Raw genomic sequence first — 1378 nt, forward strand, 5'->3', positions numbered from 1 at the left:
GAGGAGGAGCCCCTAAACCCTAAACCCTCGCAAGCCAAGCATGCGAGGGTTTAGGGTTTAGGGTTTAGGGTTTAGGGTTTGGGGTTTAGGGTTTATAGTTTTGGGTTTTTTCCGTCTGTTCAGCGACCAGAAAACCGACGCGTGGGAAAATGGCGGCCGCTGTGGACCACCTCCTTCCCCAGGTGAGGGTTTAGGGTTTAGGGTTTAGGGTCTAGGGTTTAGGGTTTTACGCAGGTGTGGGGTTTAGGGTTTAGGGTTTGGATCCGCATGGTTGAAAGAGATGAGGGCTTCTGGCGCCGCCGGATCTCGTAGAACTGCCCATGTGGGGTTTAGGGTTTAGGGTTTAGGGTTGAGGGTTTAGTGTTAAGGGTTTAGGGTTTAGGGTCTAGGGTTAAGGGTTTAGGGTTAAGGGTTTAGGGTTTAGGGTTTGGGGTGGTGATGCTCAGGACTTGTCTAAGCTGGACATCGCCAAGCTGACTCCTTTGTCTCCAGAGGTCATAAGCCGGCAGGTACCCCCAAACCCTAAACCCTAAACCCTAAACCCTAAACCCTTATTTCTATAATATCTATGAGTTGTGATTCCCCGCAACCATTGAAAGTCCCCAGCTTGACCCTGTTGGAGTCTCACTGTTCTAGGGTTTAGAGTTCAGGGTTTAGGGTTTAGGGTTTAGATCCCGGGCTAGGGTTTAGGGTTTAGGGTTTAGGGTTTTGTGTTCAGGCAACGATAAACTTCGGTACCATTGGTCACGTGGCCCACGGAAAGTCGACGGTGGTGCGGGCGGTTTCGGGTGTACAGACAGTCCGCTTCAAGCACGAAAAAGAAAGAAATATCACCATTAAATTAGGGTTTGTCTTTATATACTCTTTATATACTCTCTAGGGTTTAGGGTTTAGGGTTTAGGGTTTTGGGGTTTGGGTTGTTTTGAGGGGGGCTGCAAATTGAGCAGTTAAAGCACTTGTTGGGCTGAGGAGAAGGATTCTAGGGTTTAGGGTTTAGGGTTTAGGGTTTAGGATGTTGTATATTATATTTTATCTCTATCCCAGCGTTACAATTTGTTTCTTTTTACTTTCTAGGGTTTGTAAGGGTTTAGGGTTTAGGGTTTGTGTTGGGGTGTATGTACAGCTACGCCAACGCAAAGATATACAAATGCACAAACCCTGATTGCCCCCCCCCTGAGTGTTACCGCTCGTACGGCTCCTCAAAGGAAGATGATCCCCCCTGCTTGCGGCCGGGCTGTGGAGCCAAGATGAAGCTTATGCGGTGAGGGTTTAGGGTTTAGGGTTTAGGATTGCCATGGCCACGATATATTGATGATAATATCTAGGGTTTAGGGTTTAGTAGAATTCATTTTTTTTTTTTTTTTTTTTTTTTTTTTTT

General features: G+C 46.8%; 2 protein-coding genes across 2 annotated transcripts in view; one reads left to right on the forward strand and one right to left on the reverse strand.

Annotated features, from left to right (window-relative positions):
• Positions 1-42, reverse strand: part of EMH_0050970 (uncharacterized protein) — a gene marked incomplete at both ends in the record, with an annotated part of 1139 nt that extends 1097 nt beyond the window's left edge. Inside the window, one exon of the mRNA XM_013496706.1 lies at positions 26-42. Coding sequence (XP_013352160.1) covers positions 26-42 — 17 coding nt within the window. The remainder of the gene's footprint in view (positions 1-25) is intronic.
• A 107-nt stretch (positions 43-149) lies between these two features.
• Positions 150-1265, forward strand: EMH_0050980 (uncharacterized protein; the record flags this gene model as incomplete). Its single annotated transcript, XM_013496707.1, has 4 exons — positions 150-182; positions 447-509; positions 719-846; positions 1124-1265. The coding sequence occupies 4 exons, from the start codon at positions 150-152 to the stop codon at positions 1263-1265; spliced, it is 366 nt and encodes a 121-aa protein (XP_013352161.1).
• Between the last annotated feature and the right edge of the window lie 113 nt (positions 1266-1378).

The sequence above is a fragment of the Eimeria mitis genome, genomic scaffold (assembly GCF_000499745.2).
Source record: "Eimeria mitis Houghton genomic scaffold, Emh_scaff2249, whole genome shotgun sequence".
Lineage (NCBI taxonomy): Eukaryota > Apicomplexa > Conoidasida > Eucoccidiorida > Eimeriidae > Eimeria > Eimeria mitis.